The 16,560-nt window shown below is 28.1% G+C and overlaps 1 protein-coding gene across 3 annotated transcripts in view; it reads left to right on the plus strand.

Moving 5' to 3' along the window:
• LOC118186200 (band 3 anion transport protein-like) overlaps positions 1-15,576 on the plus strand; it is a 422,199-nt gene extending 406,623 nt beyond the window's left edge. For all 3 annotated transcript variants that reach the window (XM_035356272.2, XM_085810867.1, XM_085810868.1), the window contains one exon: positions 6,506-15,576. In XM_035356272.2, coding sequence (XP_035212163.1) covers positions 6,506-6,583 — 78 coding nt within the window. In that variant the 3' untranslated portion in view covers positions 6,584-15,576. The remainder of the gene's footprint in view (positions 1-6,505) is intronic.
• The last annotated feature ends 984 nt before the right edge of the window (positions 15,577-16,560 follow it).

Below are 16,560 nucleotides of genomic sequence, written 5' to 3' on the forward strand. Positions count from 1 at the left end.
AAACGTATGTGTTTCTAAGCTGTTCCGTGCATGTATTTTCCAGTAAAAGTATGTTAAATTTCTAATGAAATGCTTCGCTATTGTTAAATTTTTGTTTTAAAGTAATACAGATGATATTCATATTTTACTATGTATAAAAAATTATTAAGAATTAGTTCGAAATCCAAATACATGTGTATAACATTAAAGCCTTTAAAAATGATGTTTCTGCATAGTTCAAGAATTTCTTTCAGTTTTATTAGCAACCTCTTGGGTGTATTGTTTCCTTCAATAAGTGATATTTTTGATTTATTCATAATAATATCATAATTTATTAAAGAATCATTTCATATACAAAGTTTAAGAAATAGAAAAGAAATTTATTACATTTTATTATGCTTAAATAACTTCAGATTTAAGTTGTAATACACTAAAACAGAAATTCACATATTTTTATTGGCTATAGCAGTTGTTGAAATAGCTAATTTCAGGAGACTGGTACTTGATGCAAATAGTATTTCTTTTTTTTTTTAAAAGCATTTATTGGCATACTTTAAAAATTTTAATAATTCTTAATTTCAATTAAAAAACACATAGCAACTTTTATACATTTATCAATTTTAGAATTATTTTGGGGGGGGGGGAGATTGTTTTTGTGGAAATTTGAAAAAATTGTGAATTTTGATTCAGCTACATTAAATGAAATAACTTCATGGAATCCGAAAATCTAAAATGCTAAACTAATAAGGATAAAAATAAATAGCAAATAGATTTGCATGATGCATGTTAAAAGCAACAGCTAATTAAGATATGGTGGATTGAGATGGTTGCTTAGCGCACTGCATCTCCAAGTTCCATTAAAAAAATCTTATTTAAACCAAGTACAAGTCAAGTACTTTAATGGAACTTGGAGAAGTTCCATTAAAGATCTTATTTAAATTATATTCTAACTTATTTCTAATGCTTTCCAGGTCAGAAAATTTCTACGTGTCTTTGTACGGAAAATGTCTTTGTCTGATATTGAATAAAAAATGCAACAGCAAAAAAAATCTTGCCCATTTTTATTAAAATTACAACAGTCCACACAATACCGCAGTACAGCTGTTTTTAATAGATTACAATTATTAGCTCAAATTAATAACAGATAATTATCTAAAAAAATAGTCACGTCACAGGTTGCATTTTTTTAAATTAAAGTTTTAAATAGATTCTTTTCAAAACCAACAACCTTATAACAACAAGAAAATAAATATTAATAAAGTAAACAGATTTATGTGAATTTAATAATTTCAGTTTATGCATGTTTCATATTTATGAATTTCAAAGAAATTGCCTTAAATTACAAAAATATACCTATATAAATTGTTGGATACTTCTTTTCCAATATTCAGTTATGTAAATATTTTACTTACTTTTATCGCTTTTGAAATTTGTAAGTTTATGCAAACAATTTTTAAAAACAGAACAGTTTATCTTGATCAAATGCACAAATTATATTCATAACAGTTCACAAAACTTAAAAATGAATACAGTCAAAAGTCGTTAATCCGGATTCGTTGGGACTTCGGCGATTCCAGATTATCGATTTTTCTGGAATATAGATCATCAGTTTACATCTGGTAAGATGGCATGCAGAAATTATAAAATTAAAAATATGAAACCGTAATTTATGAAATAAAGAACAGTTATGATCTAAAGGGTATCAGAATAAAAAAAAAGCTTAATATTTATTTGTTTTCTTTATTAAACATTTCTTTCAATGTAAGTTGTTTAAGTTGCTTTGTTTTATGTGCTAATACTTTCTCTTTAATTCTATAAACAGACATAATTTATTCTTCAGTTACGAAGTTCCGCTGTTCAAGTCCTATAATTGCTGTATCGAGAATACCGACTAATTTGTCAATCGAAATTTTTTCGTTTTCGATAACCTCTGTGTCACTTTCTTAGCTATCGAAAGTGAATTATAATGACGAGGAATTTGATTTAAATCATATCAAAGACGGAGTACATCGAGATGAAATACTACATTTAGTAAGGAATTATAAGCCAAATAAAATAACAACATCTGCCCTGAAGATAAGGATAGTGCTGACAAATCAACTTCCAATTCATTGCGCGCCGCAACGTCCCCCCTTCCCCTGCGCAGAGCAGCGTGAAATTGATAAACAGATTTCGGAATGGTTAGAGAATCAAAGGATATGCCTTTATCCATTTTTTGCAGCAATTCCACGTTTTGTTTGATTGACATTGAAACATACTCTCGCTTTATAGATCCTTTGGCAGCTCCAGCATCGGAAATTCTATTTGACGTAATCGAAAGTTCAAGCTTACTTTTATAAAATTGCTCTAACAGTCTGCAAAATATAATAAGCCAGATCCAATTCGAAGGTTAAGGAACAACGCAATCTGCAACATTAACTGAATTAGATAATTTTAGCTTAGCTTATACTGTCCGTTATACATTAAACGTGCATGCATTTAATGTATTATGTGCATATGCACACACATATTCGCAGCCATAAAGGTCTTATGCGCATGTGTCAACGCAATGCATGCGCAGAAAGTTTGTAGCTTTGAGCTCCGGCAGAAAGTTTGTAGCTTTGAGCTCCGGATTATAGATCATTCCAGAGGTGTCCAAATTAACGACTTTTGACTGTAATAATAAATAAAGAAAAGCATTACTTTATTTAATACCTTTAAGATTCATAAAATTAGTAACAATTGATTTCTTACTGTTCATTAAAATTATAAAACAAATTACCTAAAATGTTCAAATTATACATTTTAAATCCTAGCATATATCATTGTATGTTAAGGAATAAAGATACCAGCTATAAGCAGAAACATTAAAATTAATTTAACATATTTTGATTATTATTAAGTCCTTTTTTTAACATCTGAAAGGAAAATAACAAGATATTGTGATATTTTTCAACATATCAAATTACATTAAAAAATAATCAATACTGACACGTGAAAAGTAATCCTAGGAATCTTTTTTTCTTTTTTTGAAAATCGATTTGTGCATCTATATGCAACACAAGATGACATGCTTCAAAAAGAAAGAAAAAAAAAATGTTGCAATGACAGACTTCCTTGCACAAGTCACAACGACAGTAGTAACGTGGCCGCCAAGATTCACGGTTTGAGTTGAACCTTCCCTCCTTCTAGTCTAACCTCCTTGGATTAGGGCATTATCATTGCAATCAAAATCTTCTGTTGTATAATCTTCATTTATTATTACTTCTTCACAAATTCCATTTAGTGGAAAATTTCGCTTTTTGTTTGCAATAGTTCAAAAACCTTCAAATTTATGGCTAGCATCATAAAGATTAGCTAGCATCCGTTATACACTATTTGCAATGTAGCCTGAATTATATTAATTATTAATTATACTTACGACTATTTCCTGCACATGCTTAAGGATTATCTAAGTATTGAATAAATAAATTCCTACATATCCTTAAGGCTTATCCACAAAGATTTTGCCATCCTTTAATTTTGTTGTTCAGTGCTTCTCTAATTCTAATATTGTGTACCCTAAATTCTGCTGCACCAGCTCTGGCATTAGTCTTGGGCTCATCTAAATAACAAATCAGTTACTCTCGATTCAAACAGCACTAAATGTAATCTTTCTTGGCCTATTATTGTCATTTACATAATCTCTTTCCCAACCCCCCCTTTTTTTATATACAGAGAAAAATTTGCCAGTACAACATTTCCCAGAAAGAGTTAGTTGAAGTCTATAAACATCACCAAGCATAATGTCAAATTAAAAGGTTTCCATGCTTTTTGGTATTCAATTATTAATAATAAATTTTTTAAATGCTAATGTAATCTGCCTGAGTCATTTCTCAAAAAAAAAAAAAAAAAAAAAACTGCATGGTTGTTGATAGTCATGCTCTGATGAAAGCAAAGAGTAATGAACAATGATTGGCCAGGATGGTGTCAGAGCCAAAGTGAAATTAAGAGTTGAGACTCTTCATATGTTTTATTATGGAAAGATATCAAATGTGCAAGTGTAAAACATTAAAAAAAGAGAGAAAATGAGTTGTTGGTGATTGTGATGTCCGATTTTAGATCGTTCTGGATATTAGACTTCTGGATTTTGGACTGTATACTGGATATATAATTTTTTACGAGTCCTACAAAATTTTTATAATTTCTTTTTTAAGAGCCGTTAATTTCCCCAAACACTGGAAAGTCTCATATGGTAAAAGCAAACATATTATGCTAATTAAGTGATAGTTAGGGACAGAATATTAAGGGGCTGTCAAAATAGGGAAGAAAAATACTGAAAATTTATATAAAAAGGAGTGAAAAAGTACTACTAGTACTATAATACTTTATTCATTTCTAAAGTAGCATTCTTTATTTATTCTTTGAATAAGCAGTTATAACACTCCGCAATAAATATGGGGCCATCTATAGGAAGTAGGCATGCCACTTACTGTTTAGAAGCCTGTTCCATTTGAAAACACTCACTTTTTCTTTTTTTTTTTGGCACTTTTAAGACTAGGAAATCCTTAAATTTGAAAAATTTGCTGAGAACTAACCATTGAAAACATCTTGCAAGAGCACAGAAACAGTTGAGGTTGCAGAGTTTTCTGCATCTGGATTTTCTTACACTTAATTCTTCAGTTTGGCAAATCCATCTGGACTGTCCTTCACAAACATCAATATCATCTAGTTTCTCTGATGCTAGATCTACATTTAACTCATTGAATAACTGCTGTCTTTCTGCCCCAGAAATGAAGGTACATGCCAAGGTAGTTTGCTCAGATTGTGATTTGTGAGATTTAGTATTCTTTGCTTGTTTGTGGTATATTAGATTTTCTGATTTCTTCTGCTTCTCTTCATTTGCAGTATTTTTACATCGCAGGTGATACATTAAATAATTTTAAACAGATAAATTGAATCAAATCAGAAAATTGCCTTTTGAATCTTGTGTTTTGCAGCAATTTTATAATTGGCTTAAAGTAAGTGATTTTCTTAGTAAAACGTTTTGGGTTAAGTTGAGGAGTGTCTTTTAACACAACCAACTGGAACAACTAATAATTACAAAGTCTGAAGTCTCAAGAATTCTTCTTGTCTTCTTAGCCTTAATTGCAGAAGCATGCGAGATGCAGAGGAAAAAAGGAGTAAAGAGCCTTGTTTCTGCATGGATTGAATAAAGTAACATGGTAATGACTGGCAAATGAAATTTATTGATCCTCTTGTTTGGTTTTCTGTAATTTCATTAATTACTGGAGCTCAACAATGTTTCATAACAGGAGGAGGAAAAATATTCTGGTTAATCAAAGAGGAAGGAAAAGATGCAGCCCCCACAGAAAAATTCAGTGGTTTACGTTTGCTTTGTTTGCATACTCTGGCGTGTATACGTCACACTATCTCTATAAAAACAGGGATGCTTTTTTAAAGGTGCTGCAATGTAACCTTTCACTAGAGGTAATATTGAGCCCCTAAGTGAAACTTTTAATCAGCACTCACTAAAAGGAATTAGTTGGGGTAGGTTAACCTGTGCATATTGTGGGGGATGATATAAGCTTTCGAGTGTCAGAATCTGCATAAAGCCTACATTGGCTTCTTATATGTATAATAGTGTAAGTAACATCTTGCTCAAATATTTAATTATTTTCTTTCAAAATTAGATATTACATGAACTTACATTTTTAAAGTTTTATGTATATTTAAGACATATTATTACGTATATTTAAGAATTTTGCAAATATTACGCTGATTTTTGTTGTTTGACTTCTGAATTAGTTTTTACGTATATGTTTACTATGCTACAAAAATATTCATTTAGGCTTATGAAAAATGCTATGTTCTTACCAAAATTGAATGAAAGATGCTATATTCTCATTAAATATGTTGTAATATAGCATTTTTCATTATATTATATATATAATGAAATTATTTTTATGTTTACAATTCTTTGGATAGAGTTATCTTTGTTTCAAGGTAAAATTTTGGTATGAATTTACTTTTTCCCTTGGTTTGGGGAGGGGCTAGAATTTTGGGGTGAACTATCATAATTAAAATACATTGGAATGATTCATCAGCTAATTCTGGATACAGAAAAGCTAGGATTTTTTATGGAAGAGAGATTTTAATTCATTTCAATGTTCTTCCTCCTGACAAAGTAGCACTGAAGTTGATTGAATTCCTCTTCTTTTCTATTCTTTAAAATTCATTATTTTTTTTAATTAGGGTTTTGCATGTTTGAAGTATTTTAGTTTTAACATTTATTAAATTCTTTTATATATTTATAGGATTTTTTCCAATTTATTACTTACGAATTTCAATTTTTGGTCTTTGTGTGAAATTGGTTCTAAATTTCGTGCTTTATGTCTTTACTGATAATTTTTTAGCAGCTTAATGCACGAAAATACAAGGCATGATTATATTATTTTAGAAAATTGTTTTGTATTTATGATATATATATATACACACATACCTGAATTTTTAAAAGGTCACATATATTGTATATGTATAATATTTTCTTTTTTTCTTGGCCTTACAGTTAGACGAAGGAGGTGCAGAAGATGATACACAAGACACTGAGGATGAACCTGATTTTTATGAACAAATTGTAGCCTAATTAATTAGTATTACAAACTGTGATTATTAATACAAAAAGTTTCCTATTTTAATCTTTGTGAATGGCTCTATTATTTTATACATGTAGCAGTATATTTTCGCATTATTAATATGACTGTACCAATTTTTCAACAGTACATAGGGAATTTGATGAAAAGTAAAATATAAATGCATGAAAGAAATATGAATAATTTTTAAGCATTTTTTAATCCAGAAGGAGTATATTTATTTAAGTGTATCTTTAGCATGAATATTTGAATCTCAGAATATATAACTATAAAAGTATGTAAAAATACTTTTTACAGCTTCTGTGATATTGTTTTGCCTTGATAATTTCTTATAATTATTGAATATGTACTGTATTTTATATTCATTATACTGTGTTAGCGATTAGCATATGCAAAGCAACTTTTGTATAAGACAGTAGACAGCTTGAAAATCATGACTAAATCTTGTAATTGAATTAAAAAGTATTGTAATTTCTAACTTACATTAATATTTACAAAACTCAAATAGTTATTATTTTGATTGGGTTATTCTAAGAAAGGATTTGCATAAATACTTTTTGTGCTTTATTTTAGCTTTAATTATCAGTATGTATGCAGTAATTAGTTTCTAGTATTTGTTTAATAATAAAATATTAATGGCATATATTTCTCTGAGGGTCAGTGTATTAAAGTAAATATATTGTGAAAACTTTTACTCCTCATTTCCTAATATTTTATTTTTAAATAAAATTGAAATGCAATTAATGTCAAAAAAGTTTGAGTTATATTAATGTAACACACATTTGTCTTTACATTTTTGAAACTGTCTTTAAGGTTATTCACCTTTTAACAAGCAGCCATCTTAACAAACCCATCTTAACCCTTTCAGGGGCGGTGGTTTCGCCTTGAAACCGCATTTTCAACATTTTTTTTTAATTTAGAAAATTTGGTTTTTTTTCTCAAAACCGCTGCTAAAATTAAATTATTTCTTAAGGCTGATAACAGACGGCAGCACCAAACCTTTCTGGGCATCCATTAATTAATACGAATCATTCAAAAATAGCTTCTTTTCCACACTACTCTTTTTGACCCATTTTAAAAACAAAAACCCAAAAATTTTTAATTTTTCCACAATATATTTTATAAGCAGGCATCAATGAGTAATGAAATGTCCTTTGTTCACAAAAAAAAACGTAATGGAACCCCTTTAATTTTAAATGTTTTCATTGCGGTTTCAGTATGAAACCACCACCCCTCTGAGACATTGAAGAAAGGATCAGATGATGCAGTCCCGAGATTTTTTGCAGTTGTGTTTATTGCTTTCGGATCACTGCTGTAAACAGTTGCACCATATCTTCATTTGAGTGGCTTCAAAGATGAGGATTTATGGAGCTTTTGAGAGAAGAAAAACATTTCTTATTTTTTACAGAGACACAGAGCACACTGAAAAACATTCACAGTTGCATCTTTATTATGCTTCTCTTAGCAGTCGTTTTTCTCATACTTCTAGTTCATAGTAAAATAATTGTGTGCATCTTAATTTATTTTATTTTTACATATAATTTTCTTAGTTTTTAACATAATTTTTAAAAATATTTATGAAAGTAATTTAGTGCATTATTAGTTACTTTTTCTCTCATACTTTTTTGTTTCCTGTTTTAAAATTTTTATTTATAATTAAAAATGCGTGTTTATGTAAATATTACCTACTTCATTAGTTGTTCAGTAATTTACTAGTATAATCTGCAATTTAGATTACGTTCAGATACTTTTCAGCAAAGTAAAGTAAATAAGCAAATGTTTAGTCTTAAATGCTCTAGATGGGCGCTGGTTTCAAGGCAAAGAAAGGGGGACGAAAAAAATTTTTTTAAATTTCATTTATGTTGTCTATAGGACCATTGCATGTCATTATGCTTACTTTTTCATAACTTAAAAAATCATAACATTGCGCCCCTGAAAGGTATAAAACACAAGTGTATGGCATTTATAAGATTTCATGAATTAATAGGCAACCTAATGGAACAATATTTTTTCTAATCATATAAAAATCATTTTTATGATCTTTGAAATTTAGTATTTTCACAATCTCAAGATCATGAAAATCATTTCTAGATAGTTAAGGAAAATAAAAAATATATACACATGCTTTAAAAACAAACTAATGCACTGTGTAAATATTGTTATTAAGTTAACAAACATTTTAGCTTTGAATTCTGGTTTTACAGAATGAGTGAAAAATTAAACTAAACACAATTAAATAAGATTGCTATATTACAATTAAAGTCTATCGGCCTTATCTCAAAATAATGTATTTCTGTGTACTTTCTACCTATAATAATATACTTTCTTTCATATATATATATTATTTTATTTTATAACACTTTTCTGTGAGCATTGTGTCAACATTGCCTAAATGTTTTCATAAAATCTTCACTCAATTTCAATCCCATTTTATTATTAAATGTTTTAAGTGATAATTCAATTTTATACTAGTTCAAATTTAATTAATTATGCAGTGTTAAATACATGAAATTACAATTATTTGATTTTTATGTGAAGTTTATCATTTGAAGTTCATGGCAAATTTTTCTTTTTAAAAAAAAGGGGGGAGAAGAAGAATAAATGAATTGTTGCTCCCAAGTATGAAAGACTTATTGTAAATTTCTCTAAATATTTTATAGAAAGTTTGGTATAAAAATATGTTTATTTTTTTTTTTTATTTTTATTTTTATTTTTTATTTATTTATTTATTTTTTTTTTTTTTTCAAGAGGGGGAAAAATGCAATGGCAAATTAAGATATTTATTAAAATTACATGAATTATATTTCCTCTTTTTTAACTCTGCATATTTTAATTATCCTAAAACAGATTTCTAAGCTTTTGCAATGTGTATTTTTATTTTTAAAAAGGGGGGCTGTATTTTGTTAACATTTTAAGAACAATGTTTAGTTTTGTTTAAAAATAAAGTATTATTAGCATTTTTATGCAAACTATTTAATTCCAGAAATTGATTTCCTTTTCCATAATCTTAAACTGCATTATTTTAATTTTTTTTTTCCTTTTTTAAATGTCATTATATTAACATAAATAAGGAATCTGTATTTCCTTAAAGGTATTGTTTGCCAGCATCAGTCTAAATTCTCTGTGTTATTGATTCAGTTTAATCAAGAAATTTATATTTCACATTTTAAATTTTTACACTCCAGAAGTAATTGCCAACATACTAAAGTTAAATTCAATAACATTTTAAAATATGAACAGCATGTGTCAGCTTTGAAGCCTCAAAACTAGAATCTTTAAATTTGTAAAAAATATTGTAAAATTTATTTTAGCAAAATTATGGAAAACTAAATGTATGTTTCACTTTAAAATATATTAACATAAACCATAATTTTAAAACATGTACTATTAAATTTATGCAATTTTTGTCTTTATAATTTTATGAAACAAACAAATTTTTATTTTGCTAAGCAATTTTATGATGCAAAAATGCGAAATATTAATAATAATAATAATAATAAAACTAGTCATTAATATCAGCTGCTTTATAGATCAAAATGAGGTAGTAACAGCATGAAATAATTATTAGTTGGCTAGAAGTATAATTCATTTATTTTAATAAGAATTGCTTAACAAAGGTTAAAAAGTACTGTAGTTTTCTCTTTCTTTTAAATGCATGAATATAATTCCTGTATTATTTGCTCTCATAATCAGAGCTTCATAAAAAACTGATAATTAGGAAATGAAGATTAGAGAAACTGTCTTTTAGTAATGTTCTCATATTTCATTATGCACTGTATTATAAATGAAATTTGTTTGGTGTTATTTTGGTTATCTTTTGGGGAAGAATATTACTTTTGAATTACACAAGTTATTTAAATTTGAATCTTTTATTTTTTAAATTAAAATATAAAACATCTTTTGTATCTTTTATTGAAAATCAATTCAGTTTAATATGGAGCTTAATATATGAGAGTTGTTTAATTATTATTAGTTTTCCATAGCACTCAGAATTAACATAACTTGAAATAAATAACTGAAGTTAATTCCATTATCTGACTATGACTGGTTTAAGGTAGATAATCATAAGACCATTTATATATTTTCATAATTAACTAAATATGCTACATCTAAAAAAATTTCATTAAATTCATACCATGCAAAAATAATATTTTAAAAATTATATCCGGAAATATAGGTTTAAAAATATAAATAATTGAGTCCCAAGTATGCAATGTGTCTTAGGAACATCCTTTATCAGTTACAGTAATAGTGCAAATATTTAAATAAGATATAATGTAAATTAAATATATTTTAAGATATATTAATTAGCTTGATTATTAAAAATTAAAAGATTTGGATTATTAAGAAGGATATTTAAAGGTTTTAAATCAATTAGTTTGTTAAGCAGTTATAAATGTGTTGTCTAATTGCAGCACTAAAAAAATTACTTTGCTCCTGTATTGTCTTTGTATATACTACTTGCATTGAAACTTCCCTAAGGTAATATCCATAATTGCAGAAGGAAAACTTTAAAATTGGTGAATTTTTTAGTGTTGCATCATAATTCCAGAAGATTTTACTCTGATATATACATTGTTGCCTTAGAGTTGTCAGTGGTTTTCAGTACTGATATTCACAGAAACTCGAGCTAGCCCTGATCTTGTGATAAGTTTAGTTTATTTATTATAATATTTAAGATCATATAATCTGTAAGCAAATCTCTTTTAAATCTTTGATTCATATATATTGGAGGCAGCTTTTGGATTGACAATTTATTATGTATCAAAATGTAGCTTTTTTATTTGTTATTTGTAGTTGAATCATGTAAACAAATTCACTGTAAACTGTCATGTAGAATAATGCTAATTTTGTGAAAAAAATACAATAGGTATTGTCTTCCCTGAATAAGTCACATTGATATTTCTTAAAAATTGATGTCTTCTCAAAATAGGACACATTGATGTTGATTGATTGATGTTTCTTAAAAACTGTCAGTGCTAATCATGACTGTATAGTAAAACAACTGACATTAAGTTTAATGTTAATTAAAAGAATAGCACCTACATTCAGTTTTGGTATTTATTCAGAAACTGCTTCTCATTTGTAATTTACTGTCAAGAATCTATCTCATTTTCTCTGTTTTCTCATTGTTTATTTTGCCTGTAAAGTATTACAGATCAATACTTCTTGATATTTTCTATTTAAAAATCACTAAGGGTTTTTAATTTCAGAATTCTTGTTTTATGAATATTGGTTTCCCTTGCACTATGTCATAATAAAATATTTTGTTGATCCTTACTTCTTCAGAAACATATTTGTTTTCTAAATTTACATTTCTTAATCCTTGTAAATCAATTTTTTCTAGCAACTTGAAGTTTTCTGCAACCAAAATTATTCAAAAAACATCTTCCATTAGTTAGATTTTCTAGAGGCATTTCACATTTAAAAAAATCTTTCTGTTCTAGTTAACTTTAATTCCAATCCATCTTTGCCTTCAGCCTTTAAGGAAATTATGTTTTAGTTCTCATTTCATCAACAGATGTTGTCAGTAGCTTAACTCCTGTCCAATCTTTCTTATCTTATCTAGTTCATTTGCAATTTTGCAGCTGAGGATGATGGTTCAGTAAAACTATGGAAACTAGTCCTGTGAAACTTTGAAAATATAATGCTGATTTGTGTTCTTCTAAATTAAAACTTGAAGTTTGCAAGATAGTCCAAATTTTTTCCTATAATTTTATATTTTATTCTGTACAAAGCCCGAAATCCAGATATTCAATATTCGGAACAATCTAATATTTGGACCTTCAGTCCAACAGCAGTTTTTTTTTTTTTTTTTTTTTTTTTTAAAAAAAAAAATCTAGGAAATGAGAATATTATAGTTTAAAAAAATAGGTGTGTCTTAAAATAATTTTTCTCCCATTTTGTTCAAATTCTTGTATGCCACTTTAATGGCAATACATTGATTGATGGATACTTGTATTAAAATTGGCATTCAGCTACTAATTCTTAGAAGCTCATTTTGGTTGTCTTAATTGATCCCATGAAGGGGCCAGACTGGTTGAAGTTCCCCAAGTAGGTGGTTCTGAGTACCTCAAAAAGAAAAAGGGAGGCAATTTTGCCTCTGAAAAGTCTCAACATTGTGCAAAAGGTGATCTCGTTAGCACAAGAGGGAGTTTGGCTGGAGAGGGAGGCAGGCATCATTGTTCAGAGGGTGTAACTTCTGGAGAGAGTCGTGGGCATGTGATCTCAAGAAGCAGTCAAGAACTTTGTATTGTTTAGTAAGCAGCAGCATAAAATTGAGGAAAATGTGCAAGTCAGTAAGGCAATCAGTTCAATATTGTAAATAAAGTCCAGCTATTAAAATAATTAGCTCATTTACTTTCAACATATGAGAGATCATCAGATGATACCAGTTGTTTAGTAACTTTGCATTTTGCTTCCATTTCCTAAGAGATTCCGATATTCATTGACGTCAGCCACGACCACACATTTGGCTTTTGAATGGTTTTGGAGGTACCAGTGAACACCTTTCTGTCTGACCTAAAGAATAAATGAAGCCATATTTTTTTAAGTGGGCTATTGCTCATGCAGGTTTTCTTTTATTGGCATACTAACAGGGAAGAGAAAGAATTAAATTTTGGAGAACTTATCATAGCACTTTACTCCTTTCCTTAACTTTCTAATTCAAATCAGCTTAATATTTTTTGCAGGCTATTAGTATTGCAGCTATTTTATCAAAATTAAAGTTTAAATTTTCTTTAATGTTGAAAAACGTTTCCAATTTTGGAATTGAATCAACATCTGTAAAGTGAAAGCCTATTTGGTACTTGCCTTCTATAGTGTCCTTGGGGCAATTTTGGCTTAAGAAAATGTGATTTCAAAATTAGGCAAAACAATAGCCTTATTTTGACATTTATTTTGATCATTATAGAAGCGGAAATTTTCCAGTTAATGGGAAATGTGGAGAAGTGATAATAAATGAAGTTTTCCATTGTGATGAAAATGCCTCAATTAGTAATCAGTGAATGGACAATGAAATTTATTATGTGTTTTATACTCCATGTCTAGAATGTATCACTACCAATAGTGAAGAAAGTGACAAAGAGGTTTATGATAATAAAAAGATTTCGATGACAGTTTAGTGGGAATTCTCAGCACGGCTGTTGCAGGATTTTGTAACTGAACAAAAAATTATGTCTATCTATAAAATTAAAGAAAAAAATTAATACAAAAAATGTCTATAAAATTGAACAGAAACACAAAAATATTATTATGTGGCATTAACACAAAATAAGAGTTATACTGAAAGCAATATTTAATAAAACAAACAAGTAAATATTGAGCTTTTTCGGTAAATTTTGGCCCTTAAGAACCAAAAATGCTACATTGTTATGTGCCATGCATATATAAATTATCTAATGAATTTTACATGAAAAATATGCATGAAAACTTTCAAATCTGAAAGGTGCTGAATTATTAATATTATTGAGTTTATGGATTTTTTATTTCAATATTTTCATTATTATTTTCCTTGTTCAAATGTTTATGTTGTTTGCTTGCATAGAACAAGAAAAGAATGTAGGTATTACATTTGATCATTTTCTTGTATACTGTTATGTGAATCTTCTGATCTCACCAAATGAAAAATGCTTTAATCATTAGTGAATATTTTGGACAGCATGTTTTCTTACGAATTTCTTCATATTCATGCAAAACATTCCATGAAGCATTTGACTTTCATCTTCTTTAAGTTATTTCATTATTGTGTGTAAAATTTCGAAAATATATGTATCTATTTTATTCATAATAGTAAATATCTAAGTGAACTTAACTTTTTATATTAAAAAAAAACTTGGATATATAAAAAAATAACAGCTTTTAAATGCATAAAAAATTATGCATATATTCCAATCTCACTATGTATTATTTATTGCATTTGGACACATTTTTTAAAATTTCGTATATGTTATTTCTTAAGTGTCATAATGCACATTATTTTTTTAGAATGGATTATTTAATTTTATTAATTGTATATTTTCATTTAATCTTCAAATTAATTGTTAATTTTTTTTTTATAAATAATATTCATTTTAGTTATATGTAAACGAGAAAAGTATTATAGTAGTCCAGCTGATAATTTTGATGTAAAATTAGCCATAGTGTGTGTGTGTGTAAGTTTGTATTATGTGTATATTATATCTATGATCTTTTATTTTAAAATATCATGCAGTGAAAATAATAGCCGGTTTCACTTGCATTTTGTTTTAGTATTGTGTTATTTTTAGGATTATCAGAATCATACTGAATCAGATTTAACATTTTGAACTATTCATTTTAAGAAGCAAACCACAATGCTTTCAAATTTATTACTGTAATAATGTAATATCTGCTTTGGAAGTAAAGGCATATTAATTTGCTGTATTAAAAAAGATTATATTTTTTTAAAATATAGGTTTAAAAAATCTTTATTTAAGTCAAATTATCAAGTCAAATCTGATAAAGTATTATAGTAAATTTTAATGTAAATAAAAAATATGAATTTTTGAATGTGTTAAGAAATTTGATTTTTTAATATCAACACATTTTGACATTTTAATGTGGTATTTTTTTCATTGCACGGCATGCTGGCTTAAAAATAAGGGTCTTGCCACAAATTTTGTATAAAACTCCACCTAGTTTGTTATTAAAAAATGGAGTGGCTATTTTGAGTGCTAGTGTGTTTTGCATCTGTAATGGAATTGAAGCTGTAAAATGCTTGTTGTTACCTAATGTTGAAAGTTAAAAAAAAAAAAAAATCAAAACAGATGTCATTTATTTGTAGATTTAAAAATATGCTGTACCTCCCCCTTTTTCCTAAGTTTCGAGAAAGTTGGTACTACAACAAGTATAATAAGTTGTAAATTCAGATACCCATTTTTTGAATAAGTTGTATACATATTTTTGTGAAAATAAGTATGATTTTCATATGACTATGAATAAACCTGTGATATATTATTACAATTAATTTGTGGTGTTTGTCATTATTTTAGTAAATTCACTGTGAATATAGTATCCATTATGCATCATGAAATCTTTCTATTCTCATATACTACATTTTATACTCATGTTATGTTACATGTCTTTTAATGCTGTATGCATAGTAAATTGACGAAGATTATTCAGAGAGAAGTTATGAATGAATGCAGTAAATAGCAACAAAGATAGAATTAGATACCATTTTTAATGACTCTGGAATGAGAGATGATTCAATTAAATCACTTTTGGGGTCTGATTAATGGCTAGACACCCAATTTAGAAAAATAAATTCTTTAATTAATCAAAATACGTACATGGCTATAAATAACAGGAATCTCAGCGATGAGTAAAACGTGTACATGAACTTGTAACAACAGAAGACGGAAGTTCTCTTTTGCAGTCAGGCAGAGATGATATTCTTATTGCGCATGCGGGAAGAGGAGAACTCGAAGCTCCGAAGAAATGTGGGGGAGGGGTACCCTACACCATCTCCCTTCCTGTAAAAAAAAAAAAATCCGCTAAAAATCTGAAAAAAAAGAGGGAAAAAATTAGTCTTCCACAAATTGTTTGGGGAAGTGGACATGACATCCTGAACGAGTCTGATAATTTGCTTTCGCAGGAGTACTTGTTTCATATGGCTGTTTGTTTACTGGATGGGTTGGTTGCTGTGATGAGGCCTTATCCACATCAGGTAAACTAGGAGGTTCAGATACATCATCTGGGACTAAATAAGCAGGTTTTACTTTGTTGATAGACACAGTAATATCATGTCCTTGTTTAGATATGGTAAAAGTTTTATCACCACGTCGAAGTACATTGTACGGACCCGTGTAAGATGTATGCAAGGAGCGCTTTACCGTATCTACACGTAGAAAAACATGAGAACATTTATCTAACTATTTGTACACAAAGATCTGTTTTTTAGAGTGATTGGTAGTAGCAGTAGGGCGAAGATATTCTAGATTATCATTCA

Source organism: Stegodyphus dumicola, chromosome 2 (genome assembly GCF_044657685.1).
Source record: "Stegodyphus dumicola isolate Sdum_Otavi_A_Nest chromosome 2, ASM4465768v1".
Lineage (NCBI taxonomy): Eukaryota > Metazoa > Arthropoda > Arachnida > Araneae > Eresidae > Stegodyphus > Stegodyphus dumicola.